Source organism: Corvus hawaiiensis, chromosome 26, assembly GCF_020740725.1.
Source record: "Corvus hawaiiensis isolate bCorHaw1 chromosome 26, bCorHaw1.pri.cur, whole genome shotgun sequence".
In the NCBI taxonomy this organism is placed as follows: Eukaryota; Metazoa; Chordata; class Aves; order Passeriformes; family Corvidae; genus Corvus; species Corvus hawaiiensis.
Window position 1 is genome coordinate 37675179 of NC_063238.1, and position 18475 is coordinate 37693653.

Sequence of the window (18475 nt, forward strand, 5' to 3'; positions counted from 1 at the left end):
TTGAATCTTTTCTCAAGTCGCTGATTTATAAGTCTGCCTTAATTTCCCTTTTATATCTCCTAAACAGAGCACAGATCCATCAGGAGACCACAGCCATATTAAGTTCAATTTCTTTTCTCTAGAGAGGCCTAGAGGTGCCATGTGAGCAGTGTGATGCCCATGACCACAAGCAGCCTGAAACATGGCAATGTCACTCATAGGACTGCAGAATCATAAGGGTTGGAAAAGACATCTAAGATCACTGATTGGATAGGTGTGAGGAAGTGGAATAAGCCTCTTTACACTGTTATGTGACAGAGGAGGTTCTAGGAGCTAATGAAAGTACTGTGGAAAAAAGAAGTGTACACAGAAATGCTTTGATTACAATAAAAATTTTATTTTGATTCATATCATACTGAAAAATTAAATAAATAAAAGGTCAATGAATGATTGTGTCAGACTCCCCTCCATTAGAGAAAAAACCCATAATTGATTGTGTAGTCAGAGAAAAATACAAAGAAAATCTGGTCATGGGAGGGAAAAAGTGTTCAAGAGATTTGGCTTTGGTAAAAAACATAAAAAGCACTCAAGGAGTGCTTCAGAGATTTTGCAGTGGTGGTAAATACAGTCCAAGAGTTTGAAGCCTTGATAAGTTGTTAAATGTTTTCCTTGGTTCTTTTAAACCAAATAAACCCAAAAAGTTTCTAGCAGGAAAACAGTTTTCAATAATGGCAGTGGGAATTAATTCTTCCCTCAGCATCACTTGTTGGTATCTCCTGATTCTGAAGGCAATTGAAAGAGCAGCAAAGTTGTGGGGAACTGAGACAAGGATCTAACACAAGTCAGCTGCCTATAAGGACTCTAGAAAAAGTTTCCCTGGAATAGAAATGTGATGGCACAGACTATTCCTCATCCTACACCTGGAGAGATCCACTCTCTTCTCTCCTTACACTCTGAAAAATGGACATCAGTGGTTCACAGTTACTGCTTGCTGTTGGCAACGAAATTAAATGGGAATTGCAGCTTGTTCCATGATGAAGACACTAAATATATCTGCATATACGAGCCATGAGGTTTTATATGTGCTGTCAGAGGCAGAATGTTCAGGGGAAAATGGAATTTTTATTAGAAAAGCAAAAGGAAACTTTCAGAACAACACAGACTAGAATATATCTGGCTTCTTTTTCTACTATTTTTGATTCCAAACTGACCCCTGTGATAAAAAAAAAATCATTAAGGGGATAAACCACCATGAGTTTTCTTCCAAGTCTTTGTAAAAATGACTGAAAGAGCAGTCAATGTTTCTGAATTACTAATATTTGTCCATGAGAAAAAAGAAAAAATTAAGTACTTGAAGCTCCAAAATCCAGCCACACTGTGGAGTTATCACTGGCATCTTCCAAGTAGTCTTTTGCCTCTTAAACTTGCTTTGTTTGTATTACTGCAGCACCTCACCAGAAGCATATTGATTAACAGCAATTTAAACAAGCAGGAATGCTTAAACCAAACGAGCAAACATGGTTCAGGTAGTAATGCTTCATTCTTTTACAAAGGACATGGAGCAGACAGTAAGCCCATCAAATCTGCTGTGCCTGTGACATGCAGGTGAGTTCTGCTGGCCACCATGCTGGGAAATGGCTTCTTGACATGAGGATCATGAACAGGTCTCATCTTGAGAGAAATCATGATGAGATTTGAAAATCCTGCCCTTTCCATATTGCTGAACTGAAAGGTCACACCAGGTGAGGGAGCTTGATGCCCCACACAGACATTTGGCATCCTTGGCTCTTTATGTGCCACGAGTTCAGTAGTACTCACGTGGGTAAAGCAGTTCATGTTGGTGAGCGGTGCTGTGGCCCAAAATTCCAGCTGACCATGACATTGTGCCATGTATTGCTGCCTTGGAGGGCACCTCACTGGCACCAGCTGGTGCAGAAAGACAAGGGGATAAACCCTGCATGAAGCACATCAGTACTGAAGGGCTTTCACCAACCTCAAACACTCATCTGCTTGGCCATTCTGCCACAACTGGTGCATAGAGAGGAGACGTTTAGATGATTTGGCATAAACTCCAACCAGTGTGATACATTAAAAATTAAATATGCCATTTTTCCCAAGCCTGATCAAAACTCCCTTGAAGTCTGTGGCAAGAACTCCTCTGGCTTCCCCAAGGCTGAAAGTGGGTCAATAATCCATGAGTACTGTTTTCATGATATCAGGAAAAAAAGACCACTGTTTTCCATTGTTCCCTGCCTTACTTGGATTTGTACTTTATCTGTCCTTGAGGCTTTAATGTGTTGATTCCAGCAAAAATCTGTGGATATAAAATCTCCAGTGTAACTTCCCTCCTCTCACTGCCTAGAGGTACTGACATCCATATACTCATTCCTCCAGAGATGCACATGATTTTGAAGTCTGTCTTATGCTCTAAGATCAGCTTGTGCAGATTGTGTCTTTGTAGGTGCTGCTACAAAACAAAGATTGTTAATGTATTACTAGTTGATATCCCAACCCATGATTTCTTTTCCATTTCAAATAGAGACCTTGTAAAGAGATACCACATTTTAATTGTTTAAAAACTTAAGAAGAAAATTTTCTTGGGACTTTTGAATATTTTCCCTTAAAAAAGGTAAAAGCTACCTCTAAAAATTGTCTTGTTTGCATTTGTTCAAATGCAATATAGGAGTTGTTATTATAGGTTTCTACTACAAAAGCATACCAGACAGAGGCTAAACTTTGGTTAATTTTCCCCCCTTTTATAAAAAAGTTTAATTTAGGGTTTGTCACCTTAAAAACAAAAATCACATCTGTTGCACAATTATAAAAGGCACATGTAAATGACTTGAAAAAAGTCCACTTTCCAATCTTGAACTGATTAAATAAAAAAAAAAAATCCAGAGTATTTTCCACCAAAAGAGAACCAAAATTACATATAACCAAACGAGACAGACAAGTGGCTAAAAAGGCCATTTTTTCCCCTGGAGTTTTCAGTATTATTTTCTCCATCATTATGGCTGTGTAGGAAGCAATATTAAATAATACATGAGACGATTTCATATTTTCTAGACACTAGCAATGCAAAATGAGGCAATGGTTGAAACAGTTACTACTCCAGGCAACTTCATCATGTTTTTCCTTAATACAGCATGAAAACAGAAGTAATAGAGAATAGAGAAGAGATGGTTCAAAAAGAAGATCAACAGCAGAAGTGAATTCATTTCTTTGAGGTAATCCTTAGTATGATGTTCACAGCTGCCTTAGTGGGTCTTAAGTCCCAAAAGTCTTTTTCACTCTTCTTCAAGGATTTCCTGCCTTGCTCACGGAGAGAACGGACACAGAGACAGCGGTTCCTGTGCCCAAGTTTCCCCTAATTGCAACAGGCAGATCTTTCATCAGTAATTCAAGAATCAAGGTGTAGAGCTTAAGTAGAGATTAGTTCATTCCCACAACTGATTGATAGCTCCCAGCTATCCATAGACAGGAAATCATGTGCAGTTGGAAGCCGGTCGTTGGCCTCATTCCCTGCAGTGTGAGATGCTCCAAATCCACTGCAGATCCACGCATTTAAACCTGGCTGGTGCCTAGATCATCTTCACTGAGCTTTGTTCTGCTGCATGCTGGAAATTGCAGCCCCCACTTGTTCCCGTGGCCAGGGTCATCTGCCCTTGAAAAACTTTATTTTTTCAATGGAGGCAAGAGTCAAAGTTATATTGAACTCAAAATCCCCATCATGGACTCCTGTCTTGCGGAAAGCCCCACCTGAAGTGTTGTTTTCCCAGTAATGGTGCCAGTGTCCTTTGCTGTCTGCTCCAAAGCCGTACACATCCACCTAGGATGCAAGGGAGAACTACTGTTATTGGCTGGAAAGCAATTACTCTTCATCTGAAGTGCTGAAGAAACTTTACTCTCAGTGTATTTACAGGCAGCAGCACCTGAGGTCCTCAGTGGTGTCCCAAGCTCTTCTGGTGTATGACATGACCACAGAGAAACAGCCCAAGGCCTGTCCAAAGAACGTGACATCCTAAGCTATGCCAAGACACCACCAGACCTGAACTCAGACGGAAAAGGAGATTTCTATCCATTAATTCTGTTTTATTTGCAATATGAAAATGCATTCCTATCCCTTAAGCATGATTGACCTCAACAGATCAGTGGCTTGGGATGGGAATTGCCTCTTTAGCTGATGTAGGCCACAAAGAGTGAAAAAAATTTGGTTTGGTCCTGGTCTTCCAAATAATGTCCCATGTTTACCACACTTACATCCTTGATTATATGATATTTGCAGTCACTTCAGAGACAGATGGATTTTATGTTCTTTGCACATGTAAACACCTACAGCCTCTCCTCTCCCAAAGGCTCGTTTGTTGATGGCTGTGTCTGTGTCCTCTAATGGTGAAAGTCCAAACATCACAGCTGATTTATTTAAACTGTGAGTGGTGATATGTCTGGCTGTATTTGAATGGGTCATAGCTAAAAAAAGCTCCCTAAACCACTCACACCCAGGCCCACTCAAATATGAGCTGTTTTTAAGTTGGTTTTGGTAATGTCAGAGCCCTGGTTTTTGCCTGCTTACCATAAAACAGGCTCCACCCAATCTGCTGTGACTACGATAAGAGTTTCTTCCAGTATCTTTAGGAGTATTTGCATCACCTCTCCAAGCAACACAGGCCTGGGTGACCAAAACTCTTTCATCAGCAGATGTGTGTCCAGGACAGGGATTTTGCCAGCAAAGTGAGATTTATCCCCCATGCTGACAAGCTCAGGTTTGCAGGACTTTGTAGAATTAACCTGGCCTTAGAGCTAACCTCTAACTAGATGAGTCTCCAGTCACCTTGGAGCACCTCACATCACTCAAATTGGGGAATTTCCCCAAGTAACTGCTGGAACAAAGGCATTTACTATAACCTACTGTAAAAACCCAGAAGCCTGAGTTTGAAAATACAGCGAGGCAAAACCTAATTGAAACTTTCACTAACAAGTTGGGCAAAGATGCCATTCATGTTTAGATGTGTTTTGATACCAGTTGGAATCTCTGTTTATGTTTAATTATATTCTCCCAGAGTGCCTCGTAAACCCTACGACTTGATGACATTAAAAAAATCCGTCACTGCCAGTTGAGTGTGTCTGCATGTTTCTGAAGAGTCTGCAAATGTTTGAAGAGGCAAATGGCAGAGAAGGTGGAGAGGGGGAAATAGGCTGAGTGAGTGGCCAGGGGTTGTTCCTGGCTCTTCAGTGTGAAATGCCCTGATTTTTTATCCATATATCCAAACACAGACAGACTTTACCTCATCGCACACATGGAGAGCAAACATCAAAGACAGAAGGCCTGTGGAGGGGTATCTGCCATGATGCTCGAGCCAGTTTTCATAGATGTATTTCATAAAAGATGGATTATAAACCAGGATCTAGGCAAAATTGGAGAGAAAAACTCATTAGTAAAATACCCTGGGAAAAAACAATGGTAGCGCATAATTCCTAAAGGACACTGGGGTAGGGGAGTGGGTAAGAAAGGAATAATAGTTATTCCTTGAGGGCAAGTGAAAGGGAAAAATAAGTCTCATATTAAGTGCATTCAGGAATATTCCCCATGTGCAGTTACACATGAATAGCCCTTCCTTGGTCTTGATATTCCTCCTGCTTACAGTAATGTGAATCCTGGAGATTCCTACTGAAACCAATGGGTATGAAACAGCACAAGTGAGATGGAAATCAGGTATTAGCCATTCAACTCTCTCTTCAGCACCCTGCAGGTGAGCTCTGGGGAGTTGGACTCCTGAAAAAGGCAAGCATGAGATGCCATGACACGTTCCATAGAACCATAGATTAATTTAGGTTGGAAAAGACCCCTAAGATCATCAGTCCAACTGTAATTTGAGTGGGAACATAGGAGCAATTCCCTCTTCCACACAATACACCAGCCATGTCTTGGTATCTCTGTAAGTACAGATCTAAGGAAACCAAGGGCCAAATGTAAACTATCAGGAAGCCTATCAGGTCATGTAAGCTTCTTTTATCCTGTTTCCTAAACATGCTATTTTTCTATGCTGTATACTTTTTTCTTACAAGACATAAAATGCATTTTTTTATCTCACAGAGGTCATCTCACAGAGACAGAGCACTTAAGAACTGAGAGTACAGTAAATCCAAGGACTGGTGGAGGCCCTTGCTTTCAACCCCCTCCCCTGAAAGAGGCAGAGGCTTTTCCCTCCATACTGTGTTTGTAATTAGAGTGATAGCATTTCAGTGCTATCTGGTTAGCTGCAAGGCTTTTCCTTTTACAAAGTCAGAGGTTAATTGCTGATATTGCATCTGTGTGTAATCTCTTCTTGCAGGGTGTTTTCCATTGCACAGTGTGGGAAGAAATACAGGCTTCTCCTCTCGTGCTCAGGAAGCTGCTACAAATCACCACATCCTGGGCTGCTGCCACTCAGCTGTGATGCGAGTTTAACCACCTGCCCTGGTGCTTCTCACAGGGGTTTTGCAGAGGTTGTCATGTACCTCACAACAGGTAAGAATGAGCTTAGGGATTATTTAAGGCACCCTAGAGGTCCATGGCTTGAAGCAAAGAAAAATAAAGTGATACTAGTTCAGGGTCTCACCTGAAGCCTTTGGCAAAACCTGGCCTCTTGAATGAAAGATGTGTGCTTTAATTTGTAATTTTAATGTTCTGGAGCTAATGTCATACTTTAACAGCCCTTGATACACCAGATGCCTGTACTTTTTAAATCCGTCTTTCCAAAGACTGAGAGAATGAGACCTTTATTTTTCTGGAAGTTCCATGGAAGAGGTTCTTCCTCTCCCACACAGCCTGCCTCAGTTATATCCTCAAACCATGCAGCTACAACAACAGAAGTCTTTGCACAGTGGCTAAAGTTCCAACATTCGAATTAACATCTTTCCCTGTGGGAAATCCTGCCTCCAGCCTGTCCCTGTGCAAAGCAGGGAGTGTTCCCTGGTCTGTGCTCTCATGCAAACTGTGCTTGAACATTGCCTGTGAGACCTGTAACATACCTAGAGCAAAACCTTCCTGGACTTGGCCTGAGCTCAGCCTCCAAGCTTGTTTAATTGGGTACAGGTAATTATTGCAGCTGTGGGTCAAGAGCCTACCACGAGGAATTCTCCACTGACTTGGAAACAGCTTTATTTGTTCAGAGTTCACTTAGCTCCTTATTACAAGGAACTGACTGGGGAGTGAGAAATATCCTTGGTGCTCAAATATTAAAATTATTTTTAAAAACCTCCAAAGTCTCTCCTCAGTGTCATTACATACAAATGACTGCAACAGGTGGGAAGAGAGTAATTGCTGTGGAGGACAATGCTGCACTTTTAATGTCCCTGAGCAGCACCAGAGGAAGTGATACAACCTTCAGAACAGTGTTCATGCAATGGCATAGCCAAAAGAGCAATTTCTTTCCAACCACAATTATTTAGTAGTTGATCTATGGCCTAAACGGCACACAGGAGCCAAATTTTTAGCTTAGCTGAGCCTTGTAAAGCGTCTGTATTTTGTTTTTTTTATGAATATATTTTTATGAATGTCAAAGGCTTGCTTGGATTCTTGCTGTCTCCCAGAGAAGCAAAAAGCCTACAAATAAATAAGCAGAACAAATCCACAAACCAGCATTTCTCACCTTTTCTTTTTTGACTTTGATTTTCCGTGGAACTGGAACATATGTGCTGTTAAAGAAAAAAGAAAGACAGCACCATGATAAATAAAACTCCAAATGTAATTCCAAAGAAAGAATATTCTTCACGAACAGTAATAAATTCAAATTATTTGAAAGTAGTAAATTCAAGAAATTGTTGTAAAATGAGGCTGCAATTAAGTAACACAGCAGGAAAAGAACTGAGCTGTCACTGAAGCAATTTTACAGGAAACCACTACATTCTTAAATATTCAAGTTAATTATTGGCAGTAGGACACCAAAGATTTAGTTGAGAACACACTGTAGAGTCAATACTATGTGGAGCTCGAGACTTGTAATTCTTGGATCATTACAGTTGCAGTCTTTGCTCTTTGATGATGGGAAAGATTTTCCATTTAATTTCTTGGCAGAAAAAACCTTCTCCCACCAGGGGGAGACTTTTCCTCTCCTAATACTCGGCGTTACCTCATGATTTTCAGAGTTGGTGGCAGCAGAGTTCACCAGTTCTGCGGTTATATGAAAGTCAGGCATTCCCAAGTACACAGCCCCTCATCAGAAAGCTATTTCCCTCCTCCCCAGGGCGATGCTGAAGGCTTCCTGCAGTTTCCAGCATAAATTTTCCAAGTTACACCTTATGACTGGGTTGAAATCACGAGTCTTGTCTTGCAAATGAAAAAAACTTTTATTCCCCATATCTCATGCACAGGGTGTGCTGGCATTGCACAGCTTATCACGAGTGCTGTAAGAAGAAAATCTTCCTGAATTTGTTTCACATGAAAAAATTCTGGTGAGCTGGCCTTGTAATTGGAGTATATCCCAAAATACATCCTGCATACTTCTTAGATGGGTTGTGATAAATCACCAAAGCCTTCCATTAGTTCAGTCTCAGTGTTTTCACTTGGGTTTTGGTAATGACAAGGTTCCTGTCATTAAGGTTTTATTTTCTTTGAACCTTGGAACATCATCACTTTTAAAACTTAGTCTAAATCTTCCCAAACTAGTGGCCACCTGGCAATGTTCTCCTGACCTGCAATCCCGGCTCTGGGATGGAGGCAGTGAGAGAGGTGATGGGAAGTTCCAACCCTCCTAAGAGGTGATGCTATTGGGGAAAGGGCCACTCATGCAGACTTCTCAATCTGATCTCAGCAAATATGCCCTTGCAGCTGTAGCCCATGCCTGACCTTGACCAGCAAATCAGTAAACAGTCTTGGTGATCCCATATCCTTTTCATGCTTATGAAGACAAAAAGGGCTTCTTTGCTGGTAGAATCTCCTCAATATAATAAATAAACAGTCAATCTTTTCCCACAAGGTGATGTGGAGGAAACAAGAGGGCTGTATTTCATGGATAGATACAGTAGAAGACCAAAGAGATGGGCATGCAGTGTTCGAGACAATACTGGTGGACATCTCTGGTCTAACCAGGAGACTGCTGTAGCTCTTGTCAGATGACATATTAGTAATTTTAACCAAGGGCTATTTCATTCTTTCAGAAGAAATACCCAAGCCCTGCTGTCACATGGCTGCAGAATTTCATAAAATCACACAGAAGATATTGGCGCACTGATTAAGACCTCTGCTCTTATGATCATGTAAAACCTGGGCTGCAGGGCAGCCAGGGAGTGAGAGACCCTGGAAGTTGGAAGTACCACACAGGAGTGGGACAGAGTGATATCTGTGATGAAGGTAACACATTGCCTGGGAAACATCTTCCATGAGCCACTGTGCAGCACTCTACTGAACTCTGTCATTGGCCACCTTGTACAAGACATTTACTGAAACCTCGACCTAGAACGTGAAACATTTTAAGGAATACAGTAATTATCTTTGCCAAACTAAGTGGAGTTTTTTTCAGCATGCAGATTCCTAAAAGACTTGCAAGTGAAGGCAACCAGGGTAAATATACGGCTGATGAGGGCCTGAAAGTTTCCTATCCTAGAAAAGGCATTTCTTATTCTTTTCTGGAACAATGCTTAGTTTTAGAGAGACATTTTCAGATGGAAATACATCAGTTAAATGGGACTGAGAATGTCTGAGAGAATCAATCAGCTATCAATTGAAGCGAATATTAAGGCAATCTGCAGTTTGGCTTTTGTTTTGAAATGTAAAAATTGCAAGAATTATGATAATACTAAGAGGAGAATATGTTTAACTCACAGGTTTTGTGTTTTAGGAAATTCTTTCATTTGGATGAAATACAGAAAATTAAACACTGTGTAAAGGTCTAACCAATGCAGGATGCTTATCTTTTTTAGCTATGAGTACACTCGGGTTCTTGTTAGCCTAAACTCAGCTGACACTATGCAGCCTGTGCACACAGAACAATGACCAAGCAGACTGGGGTAAGGAGATAAGTACTTCTTCTTTCTAAAATACTGACTTTCAAATGTGTTTTATTTTTATTTCATGCCTTTTTCTCTTTAAAATTGTGCACTCAACAATTTCCTTATACCCATTATCTGACACTGTGTGTTTAATGCATGCTCATAGGTTAATTCTACAAGGCTAAAATTATGCTACATACATTGCTATGATTTATATGCTTATGATTTTCTGCTTTTATTATTCCAGCTTATTAATTATGCAATTTCCCTGCTTTGAGTCTGGCAAAAATCTTAAAATAGTGGTATTTCTTTCATGTGGTTAAATACTCACACGCTAATTTATACCAGATGCTTACCAAGCCCATGTATACAATCTAATTATAAATATATAATATATTCTGTAATTTATTAAGCAAAGATGTTTTTCCTTTCATGTGCTGTGACTGCATTGTGGTCAACCAGCCTTCCTAACAGGCTAAGAGATCACCTGAAATCAGAGCAGACCTCAGAGTTCAGTAAGTACCAAGAGCTTTCTCCTGGGGCAGGAACAGGCAGTGGACCTGCCTGCAAAAGGTGCGTCCATGTAAACTATAGAACACTAGAATCATTTAGTTTGGAAAGACCTACAAAATCATTGAGTTCAACAGTTAACCCCGCACTGCCAAGTCATCACTAAACCATGTCCCTGAGTGCCACACCTACACATCTTTTAATTCCCTTCAGGAATGGTGACTTCCACCACTCCCATGGACAGCCTGTTCCAGTGCTTGACAACTCTTTTGGTGAAAAAAATGTCTTTAACGTTCAGTCTAAACCCCCCCTGGTGAAACTTGAGGCCATTTCCTCTTTTCCTGTTGCTTGTTACTTGAGAGAAGAGACCAACCTCCACCTGGCTACAGCCTCCCTTCTGGGAGTTGTAGAGATCAATAAGGTCCCCCCTGAGCCTCCTTTTCTCCAGGCTGAACATCCTCAGCTGCTCCTCATCAGACATGTGCTCCAGACCCTTCCACAGATCCACAGCTTTTATCTGGACATGCTCCTGCACCTCAGTGACTTTCCTGTAGTGATTGGTACAGTTTTCTGAGTGTGCTGATTTTTCCCAGTTATGAGTGTGTCTTGAAGATGGTTTTTTTTAAGACAATTTATGACTGTGTGTATTAAATGCTGGTGATGAAAAAGGTAAAAGGAAGCTAACAGATTTGTTACAAGTTAAGGGAATCTTAATAAGAAATTGAAAGAATCTAAAATGCATCTACAAAGAGAGAAAAGAAAATGAAGAGAAAATAAAACTTTATTTGCTTTTCCATCAAAGAGTTCCAGTTAAAATCGCAAAGTAGGTCTTATGCCCAGTCAACACACTCAAGACACGCTTTTCCAAGTTTAAATCTTCTGAGACCTTGAAACTGGGAAAAAAGTTCAAATGTCTTGAAATATTTCTCCCTGGAATAAAGCAATCTGATCTGCTCTTGCTGTCTATGTGTAGCAGAGTGTCACCAGGCAATCCCACAAGGCTGTGGTTTTACACCCAGCAGACAACCTCACACACAGTACAAATGTCACATATTTCATTCTCTGGATTAGGAAAAGCCAGCTTACAGGAAGGAAGAGAATCTGCTTGCAGGCTTCCAGAAGAAACATGCATTTTGATCACATTTCTAATTCTGGTGCTGCCATAAATCAACCAGGAGACAACCTTTACTTCTGACAGCACTCAAAAAAGAACTGGAGAATAAATTCCAGTGTGTCACATTATTGCCAAGTAGAACTCTTGAATTTAAGGCTAAGACATGCAGGTGACACACAAAACATTGTTTCCTCTGCACAGTTCTCAATCACGTTCCACCGGGAAAGACAGACAAAACTCCTGACGAACCTGTCCAGGGGTGCCCGTCCTGTGGATGGGGCACTAAGTGCTGTGGTCTGCATCTGCTCTCTCTGCCTCAGGTGAGCAACCTGCACACCCCTCTCTGCCTCCTTGTCCTCTTCTGCAAGTGTACTGACTCACAATGAACCAGAGAGGAGAACAGATGAGCAGAAGCCCAAAATGAGGCACTGAACCCCAAAGTTCAGGAGACTTTAGATCAAACTGGTCAACTCCACCAACAAAAACTCGCCTTCTCATTTCTCTCAGAAATGGGGAGGTAAGGGACTGGATCTTGATCTTTCCCTCAACAACCACATCATAACATTAAGTTTTTCCTAGAAATCAAGTGTCAGGGCTGAACTCTGACTTGAGAGGGTCTGTAAAGCATGCCTAGGCCTTATCAGAAGCAGGGATTTACTCCACACAGGCCATTATGTCCTACAGCAACATGAAGTATGGAACTCCCACCCCTTGTCCCTGCCCTTACTCACAAATTGATGGTGCCTGTGGTGAGAGCGGTGACAACCCAGCGCAGGTCCAGGGTTTTGAAGGGGATCAGGATCATGCTCACATTTGCTGCCAGCTCTTTGTAGCTCTCAGGATAAACAAAGTGGTGAGTGGTCTTGCTCCCAACATCTGATTCGTAGCCAGTAGTGGGGGCACGGTTCATTCTGCAGCCCAAAAGCAAGAATTGAGACAGGAGAGGAATTAGGTAAATACAAACACATGGGAACCATCACTAAGTCATTTGCTTGAGGTACAGGAACATGCTCCCATACCTAAGGGAGTGCTCTATGCAGGGTCTTCAGACAGACCTGACAGGGTATAGGGGTCCTCAGGCAAGCTGGAATGATCATAACCCATTCAGTTAAACAGTAAATGAAAGCTCAGCTTCAGTGTGGAGCTCCTTGGACTGAATAGGAGTGTCCACCAAGCAGATGTATCTCTGAGCACATCCCTGCATTCCCTTTACAGCCAGCAGACAGCTGACCAAAAGAGTGGTGAGTCCATGAGGACACATCTCACTTCATCCTAAAGCTGCATCCCCCAGCTGATGAGAAAAACATTGCCCTGAGGTACATCAGCTAGACTTCTTGCAGTTCCATTTCCCTCTATCTATACAGGTGTATTTGAATGTCTAGGGTCAAGGTAATAAACCACGTTATGTGTGACGAGAAGTGGCAAATCTTCCTTATGGTTCTCCCATGAAAAGACATCACAGCCACAGCGACAAATACAGGACCTGCTGCTGACCCTTCATTTACTCAAACCTTACTTTTACTTTGTAGTATGTCCTCCAAAGTCTGTAGATACTCAGGGTCTCTCTGCAAACACAAGGGGGGCTTTAGGTAACCCTGGAGTCAGCGCACGAAAATCTGCCCAGGGCCACCAGGGCTCAGTCAAGACATGTTGGCCAAACAGGTCTACCCTACCTTATGCTGGATGTATCACAGAGTCACAGAATCACAGAATATTCAGAGCTGGAAGGGACACACAAAGATTACAGAGCCCAGCTCTTAAATGAACAGCCCATACAGGGAGCAGAGAGGGGGTTTCTGAACTCAGGTCTGCGGAAATGCCTCTATGCCTGTGCTCACTTCTGAAAGCCAATCTGGGAGCTCATCAGCAATTCTCTCCCTGACACTTTAGCTCCTCAATGGCAGAGATTACATATTTCTGTGGTACAGCACAGTGCACATTAGAGACCCCCAAAGCAACTTGCATGAATCCATGGTGCTGTGCAATACCATGGAGAAACCTCCCAGTTGTCTCTGAGCAAAATGTTTTTTTCTGCAATGATATTAGCTCAGCTCCTGGCAGAAGCGCAGGGAGGACAAGGAAGGATGTAGCTGACAAGGTAATGAGGAGCATCACACATTGCCAGACAACATGCTACCCTGGTTGCTGATAACAGGAAAGGCAAAATCTGTTTCTCGAGTCTATGCCAGGCTGTGTTATTGCAGTTCTTCCCCAGGTGAACTACTTAAGTTTCTTCTAAGTCCCGTCAAGGGAGTTATTAGCATAGTCAGAATATCCTGCCAGCCTGTGTGGATTTGTTATTGAGTTCCCGGTTATTGGCTTCCCTGCCAGCGACCCACACCATACTGTGCAGAAATACTGGAAAAGCACGGGACTCTCTGTGTTTTATCTTGAGATTAGTCAGTCAAAGATATAAAACACGGGGGTTTCTTTCCATCAAGACAAAGACAAGGGTGACATCTTGGTTATCTTACAACCTACCCTCAGGTCTATGCACCTTTCCTACCACCCAAGGTGGGGCTGCTGTTGCCATATGGCAGAAGGCAGCATTCACACCCAGTCTCAGCAGGAAGGATAGAGCAGGAACTTCCTTCTGTCATGAAAGTAGATAGTTACACAAATAAAAATGGGCTGGGACATGTTGTTTGGAAGGAAAGGTGAGCCCTCAGGCTCCCTGGCTCTCCCCTGCACTTGGCTGTACTGACAGAACATGTGGAAGTGAGTTTCAAGTCACCAGAGATTTTGTGTTTAATGCACAGAGGGGTCACCTTCTCTGCACAAATTCCCACAGTGAATTCTAAAACCTTGTGCAATCCTTTCAGATCTGGCTTAAGATTGCTGAAATATAAATCAGAGACTGGAAGATTCACCAAGCCACCAAGAGTTCTGCCCTTGTCAGGGATGGATGGCTATGGGATGGGCAAGGCCACAGAGCAGAAACATGAACCTGAATGAGTTACTCTTTAGTTACTACTACCAGCTTTTGAGTCTCACTGCATGAGTCCGGAAATGTAGCCCAGGCAATATAAGGAAGTCCACACAGGAATGGGGCTGTCTCCCCAGGGAAGGACACAGAGTTAAGCATAAATGCATCACAGCTTTCCACATTTGCAGCTGCCCTACATTTACAACCTGTAGGAATAATGTTGAGGGCTCTCCCCTTCATGAATCTGAAGGCCAGGCTGGCTGCCTCTGCCTTTGGGGAGAGACTTTTGGCAGGAAGCAAGACATGGAACTGCAGGCAGCAACTCCTGATATGATTTGTGAAGATTTAGATGTCACCTGAAGACTCTATGCCATGTTCAAGCCACATCAGAAGCCAAGGTGGCTTAACGGTTCAGTGTTGATCTTCTGCTGATTTATTCTTGACTTCAGTGCACGCTTCCCACTAAAGGTTTTGTTGCTTCTGAGAGCATAATCCCACATGTGGCATTTTCCATAGCAAGCCCTCCCTTCCCGCCCTTTATTGCTCCCCAAATTGTACTGCGCTGGCAGCTGTGGTGTGAAAGGCAGATGACATGCTGGAGACTAACTTAGTCCAGATATTTTGGCTGCTCTCTGAGTGATGAGCTCTGCTTACCTAGTTCCTGCTTGCCTTTCAGTGGGACAAAGTAGCCAATCTTGTTGCCTCAAAAGGGAGAAGCAATGAGAACCCTTACAAATTACCAGCAGCCAAACAGGGGATTCCTGTCCACTGAAAAGTGGCTTTGGCTTCCCCACCTCACCACTGCTTAAGAATGAACCAGTGCAAGAAAATCAAATCTAATACAGTCAATTAAATGTCTAAAAGATCGCTTGTGAGCACTGGCTGCAGAAATAACTTTTAGTCATAAGTGCAAATCTTTTTTATCCTATATTTTTTAACACAGGCAATTATAGATTGTGCAGAACAAGCTACAGTATCAATACCTATTAATGTTTTTTTTTCAAGCTAAAACATGAGGTCCTATCTCCAATACACACAGTTTATGTCCCTGGAACTTAGACTTGATTTAAGTACCAGATTTCACCAGATAAACCATTAAACTTGTTTACTCACTTGTCCCCTGCAAACACCAGTGAATTTTAGGCACAAAGGCATCTGGAGCTGAGGTGGTTTTTACTCACCTGAGCACAAAGTCATGGGAGTCAATATCCTGGCCGTACTGAGACTGCCGGAGGTTCCCAGAGTTGCCCACGACAGCGCAGCGCCTGCAGGTGTAGGATCCCCGCTCCTGCAGCGGGTCCCCGTCCCCAGGGATGACCCCAAACAGCTCTGTGAGAGTGGCGTTCAAACTCTTTGGAGTTTTCTCTCCTTGCAGTTTCTGTTAGGGCAAGAAATCACTCCAGGTTACCAACACAGGCAGCTTTTCTCTGAGCTAGAGGTGGCTTCAAATGTCTCATCAAAGCACATTCCTGAATCTACCTACAGATACTGCCTTCTGCAGTAACAGGCTTTGAGTTGGGAGACAAAGCGTGAAAAAAATCAGGTGGAAAACCCCTTACCTTTTTAAACTTGGCTTCCTTTTTCTCCTCCTTCTCCTCAGATTCACACACTTCCTCAGTCTCTATCTAGCCATGATAGAACAGATCAAGCATTTTCCCCAAGGCTGGCCTTAGCAGAATAAATGTTTCTCTGGTGTCTATAAGCTTAAACCCACTCTGGGTCAGGTATCTTCTGCTAGGTCATGCGTAAAATTTCTTTTAACTCTCCAAAAAAGGACAGAAAAGTCTCAAGGAAGTTGATGAAAGACAGAAGTGACTGATATCCCTTCCACAAATTTTGGCATATGCCAGGAGTGGGAGAGGGAACTGGGAAGTGAACTGTGGAGAAACCAGCTGCTCATGCAATAAGAAACTCTAGTAGAATTAGCGCTGAGGGCTGGAGACACAAAATCATCTAAAAAAAATCTCCAGGATGAAGAAATCCACCCGGACCTTGATCATTGTGCCTGTTGCCATGGAGGGAAACTGTTCTGTAGCAGCTCTGTGGTGCATGGTGGAAACAATGGCTGGATTGGGAAGGTACAGGCAAGGTGCAGGGCAGGTGATGGTCAGACACTCCCTTTCTGGGGATCAGCTCTCTGAGGTTTCCTGAAGAGGCTGGGAGTGCTGGCAGGCTCACAAACAGCATTGCCCACCCTCCTGGTGCCACTTGCTTCCAAGCTCACAGAGGGAGAACGGCTCCAGCATGAAATGGACCAAAAAGGCTCTGGCTTGCTCTGCCAGCCCAGGGCATGGAAAGACAGGGAGGGAGAGAAGAGAAACACCTTTTCCCACGACTCTCAGGAATGGCCTTGGGTAATTTGGCTTTAGTTTCTCATGAGTTTCCCTTGACTGCACCAGGAACTGTTGTCCTGCTATCTCCCTCTCTCACACAAACACAAACAGGTGCAGCACTGTAATTTTTGTATAAATTCTGTGTTGCCTTTTCACAGGACCTTATTTGCACTGAAGTGAGCAACAGATCTCTGGAGCTCAGAGCTACAGGATGACATTGAGGCCAAGAACTTGAAACAAAGAAGACAAAGCAACGTTGCATACACAGGCTTAATCTTACTACTGGACTGCACAAGGTGATTAAGATGCAAGGTAATTAGGATGAACAGACAAGCACTGTAATTATGACCATGTGTCTCACTATTCAGTGCAAGGCTCAATTATATAAATAAAAAAGGTAATTTCTAAATTTGTGTGTGATGCAACAAACACATAACCACATATCTAAACTCTTGTGTGTTCTTTATGAATCCAATTTAACCTGTTCTTACTCTGAATATGAGAAAAACAATGTTAGAACACCTGCAGCCCTCAAAATAATTAGAGACTTCATAGATGTTACAGTGTAGTACAGGTGTATAATGTTGTAAAATACAACTTTTTGAAAAAGGAACTTATTTTGAGTTATTTGAACACATATTTACATACACCCAGGTACACTTACTCTCTGTAAAGATGAGCTGACTCTTAACTGTCCTTAAGAAATGAAAAGGAAAGCCACCAAAATCTTATTCTTGAACTGATTTTGCCTGAGAAAATTCAGAAGAGGAAGGAAATTTTCAGAAAATTTTAAGTACCTGGGTGCCCTTTTTAGGTTAAATTTTCTTTTCATCCAGAATGATAGCATCAGAAAAGGACCTGGAGTATTGATGCATTTTTGCTGCATTAAAATGGTAAGAAACATCCTGGATAGGCTCCTCCATCCTGTTATGTTTCTGTCTAGAGTAATTCTACTGCAACCAAATTGAAACATGGGCACCAACCTGGAAGTTGGACACCATTGTCCTACAATCCCTCTGTTGCACACAACTTCCATGGGAAAGACCATTACTAATGTTAGAAATTCTCTCAGTGATCTCAAATAGGGTGATGATCTTATTGCACTGTGTGATGAACAACCATACAATGAGACATCTGTTCTTAACTCATTTTAAGTGCTCTGTTCTAATTTCCCAGTGATTATCTGATTGAACTATACTTTTCAGGCCTAATCTTCTATCAACACTGGTTGGTCTTTGATGTTTCAGCAAAACAGAGAAGAAGAGGCAACAAAGCTGGTTAACTCCAAGGCATATTCAGCTTGTAAAAGTTCAGACTTAACATGCAGCCAGTTCTGTATTGCACAATGTTTGCTTGGCTTGACAAAAGACCATTTTAATAGCATTACAATTACAAGCCGATTATAGTTCACTTTCCCACACCAAATTTTTGTCCTATTTTTTTGAGTATTGTTGTCTTTTTCTTTTTTTCTCCTTACCAAGCTCCCACCCGTCTGGCCTTTCCCCTAAATCAACAGAAGTACTGAGTGAAAGTCTGTCCATGCTGCGCAAGGCAGAGCCATAGCAGTGCCATGTGGCTCTCCTAGAAGAGCATCCTCCCTCCAAGTGCTGTGTTGGAACCCTGAGTTCTGAGAATTTCAGCCTT

The 18475-nt window shown here is 42.3% G+C and overlaps 1 protein-coding gene across 1 annotated transcript in view; it reads right to left on the minus strand.

Annotated features, from left to right (window-relative positions):
* Positions 1-352: 352 nt before the first annotated feature.
* Positions 353-18475, minus strand: part of ST3GAL1 (ST3 beta-galactoside alpha-2,3-sialyltransferase 1) — a 78474-nt gene continuing 60351 nt past the window's right edge. Inside the window, exons 3-7 of the mRNA XM_048286176.1 lie at positions 15680-15876; positions 12304-12483; positions 7611-7656; positions 5265-5384; positions 353-3808 (exon numbers count right to left, since the gene is read on the minus strand). Coding sequence (XP_048142133.1) covers positions 3635-3808; positions 5265-5384; positions 7611-7656; positions 12304-12483; positions 15680-15876 — 717 coding nt within the window. The 3' untranslated portion in view covers positions 353-3634. The remainder of the gene's footprint in view (positions 3809-5264; positions 5385-7610; positions 7657-12303; positions 12484-15679; positions 15877-18475) is intronic.